The sequence below is a fragment of the Wasmannia auropunctata genome, unplaced genomic scaffold, assembly GCF_000956235.1.
Source record: "Wasmannia auropunctata unplaced genomic scaffold, wasmannia.A_1.0 LD335847.1, whole genome shotgun sequence".
In the NCBI taxonomy this organism is placed as follows: domain Eukaryota; kingdom Metazoa; phylum Arthropoda; class Insecta; order Hymenoptera; family Formicidae; genus Wasmannia; species Wasmannia auropunctata.
The window spans coordinates 12,530-15,847 of NW_012027043.1; the positions used below are offsets into that span (position 1 = coordinate 12,530).

The following is a 3,318-nucleotide window of genomic DNA, read 5'->3' on the forward strand; positions in this document are numbered from 1 at the left end:
TTTATTTAATCGTTATTTTTTATTTTCTGTATCCTATGGACACGTCAGAGATTCTTAGTATGTCCACTAATTTCATAAACAGATATCCCATGGACGTCCACCAATTTCATAAACAGATATCCCATGGACGTCCAATGGATGTCCGAAGGATCTAAAACGAATAGCTTATGGATATCCTCAATGTCCTTCAAGGACATCATATGGGTGTCCATAGGATATCCGTGTGCTGTCTGGGTAATTTTTCACCTTTTCATCAAAGCATTAGGTACTCGTACCCATTGAGTATTATAGTACCTTGTTAAAATATTATAACAGCTGATAAATCTCAAATATTTATTTTTACTGTATTTAAAGAAATTCCAAACAATAAAAATTTTGATATACTTGATTTTTGTCGAAGAACAAGTTTTGACACGCTCAACATCTCATATGTATTGTTAGTATTTAAAGAGCCTGTATGAATAGACGTATATTTGCAGTGCTATGTTTTGCATGTTTCTAATTGTGTGTTTTTAAACATGTAAGTGTTTTTTATTAGTTGTTTCTTATTAATTTATAATATTAAAAAATATTATTAACGATAGAATTTAGGAAAGATTGTGAACGCAATTTACAAAGTAAAGAAATATCATTTATATACTGGTCATAAAAAATTTTCGAGCATTAGTATCAGCCGAAATATTTGTATGTTATTATATTATTAAGATTATTGTTATTGATTTATTTATATTAAATACAAAAGAAACAGAAGAATACACATTCAAAAAGTTCTGAGACTAAATTTTTTCCGTACGCAATAATAGTGCCATCTATATTTCAATGATGGGACTAATTAGTATAAAACTTTGTAAGTCTTTCATATTTTTTGCGTTGCCACTGAGTAAACTATTCATATCATATATAGGTATGTACATACAGTGCATATTTCAAACTTGTAAGATTTATTGGCTAATCACGAATTTCGACATGGAGCAAAGAGCCGCAATAAAGTTTTTGTTTTAAATATAGGAAAAGCGCTATAAAGCGTTTCAAATATCGGAAGCAATTATGCAAAATACATATGGGAAAGTCTATTTAAGTCGTAGTAAGGTGTTTGAATGACACAAAAAAAATAAAAATAAAAAATCACATATTCTTGGCACAAAAAATCAGTTATTAACCACCCGACTTAACTCGCTTGGATGTAGCCCCAGCGGACTTTTTCCTCTTTCCAAAATTGAAAGTAGTCCTTAAAGGGACCAGTTTCGAGGATGTAGAGTCGATTAGTGAGTCGAAGTATAAAAGTCAGTAAATCTTGCAAATTTGAAATATGCACTGTACATACATGAACAGCTCACTCGATGGCGACGCAAAAAATATAGGAGACTTACAAAGCTTTATATTACTAATTAGTCTCATCATTGGAAAATAGATGGCGCTATTAGTGCGCCCAGAAAAAACGCAGTCCCAGAACTTTTTGAATGCGTATTTGAAGTTACTATTAGGTTAATGTGTATTTAAACAGTGTATTTAAAATTATTATTAAGATCCTTAAATAATGAATATTTATACAGAAAAAACGAAGATTGGGTTTCTGTTAATTACAGTTTTGTAAAAAAATGAAACATTAAATAAAACAATTCATCAAAATAATTTTTATTTGTTTGAAGTATGAAAAATATCTTCAAATATTGCTTTACTCGTTCATATTTGTTAAAAGTCGATAGTATCCGGATCTATGATATATTGTACGGTAAAATAATATTCATCTTTACAAGATTCCTGCTAAAATGAAAATGAGATGAAGTTTGTGCGAAACTGTTCTTTGTTGGTCTAAAAAAGAAATTTGAAGCGAAATTGCATAAAAACATAAGTTTAATTTCGAAATGAGTATTTGGATACTTGTGTACATATTGCAGATAGAATGATTAAAAACCATACTCTTGTGAATATGTTAATATTCATTTGAAAGATTGCATATTAATTGTAGAGTGCAAAAATTGTACTACTGTAACATAATGAATTAGATAACTAAGAAATTTTACAAAAAGTTTACATTATGAACAAGTATTTTTTTAGATTTGAACATAACTCGAATTAATCGAAATAAATTTGTGATTACATATAGTTTTACAAAAGTTTCTACAAAAAGTTTGCATTTACATACAATTGTTCTTTTGTCAAATTATTTGTTTGACCAAGAATGGCACATTATTCATACATATACATTATACGTACACTAGTGATTTGCAACTTTTTAAATGAAATTATAACAAAGTGAAATTTAGTCAAAAGTCAGAGATAGACTTGACATACTTCTTATTGGAGCATCTGCCCAGATGGAGTAACATATGATTCTTCAAGTTGGTCGGCTTGCTGAAACCACGACTGCAAATATGACATCTGAACGGCCATAGTCCATTATGCACATACATGTGACTCTTCAGGTCACCCGGTGTCGGAAATGATTTTGAACATTGTGAACATTTGTGTGGTTTCTCCTGGAAAAGCATAACGAATATTTTGCAATGAACATATGGCAAATGAAGTAATTCAAATACATTTAAAAGTCTCCATATTATTTATATATTGAGAAACAACATTTCTATTCTTAATTGATTTTCATTAGTTTCCATTTATATTTCAATATATGGCACATATGTAGAATAAAAATATTGTTATGATCATACAATGACATTTTCTTTCTACATATGTCTGAGAATAAATTTAAATAGTGGAGAAGCAATACCGATAAAAATATTAAGAATATTTCAAGAATATTACAGTCATCATGATACATTATATCGATACAAAAAATCATATGTAAATAAATTGTTGCAAACAAAAATAAAACATTTTATTAAAAATCATGTGGTAATGAATTTTATTATGCTTTTAATATGCGTTTACGCATTTATGTCAGATAACTGTAAATATATAAGTTTTATTGCCAAAGAAATACACTAGTTTGCGAATTGAAACTTTGTGATTATTGTTGTACCTAATAAAGTGATTTAACATAAAATTGGTGCGCTAAATTCGAAAATCAAATCTATTCATTGCTATCACGTAAGGAATTTCCTGTTGAGAATAGTGCAGTGGAACACTACTACATATGTATCCATCTGGACGAGACGTGGCATAATTAACGAATTGAACGAACCCGCAGTGAAGTTCGATTGTAGTTGTGCTGTCTCGTCCGGATGGATACACTCCCACCCGACCACACCCATAAGTCAGATTTGAATGCTTTGAAAGTATGAAGATTCGGGTCCGCGCAGGCGCGGTAAGAGCGTGAGATGGCGAAGTTTTTACAAGCGTTCAAGAACCTGTTGAGAA

The 3,318-nt window shown here is 30.1% G+C and overlaps 1 protein-coding gene across 1 annotated transcript in view; it reads right to left on the minus strand.

Annotated features, from left to right (window-relative positions):
• Window positions 1–405: 405 nt before the first annotated feature.
• The window catches only part of LOC105455744 (gastrula zinc finger protein XlCGF7.1-like), a gene marked incomplete at its 5' end in the record, with an annotated part of 35,292 nt that continues 32,379 nt past the window's right edge, over window positions 406–3,318 (minus strand). Inside the window, one exon of the mRNA XM_011699284.1 lies at window positions 406–2,480. Within this exon, the coding sequence (XP_011697586.1) occupies window positions 2,268–2,480 (213 nt within the window). The remainder of the gene's footprint in view (window positions 2,481–3,318) is intronic.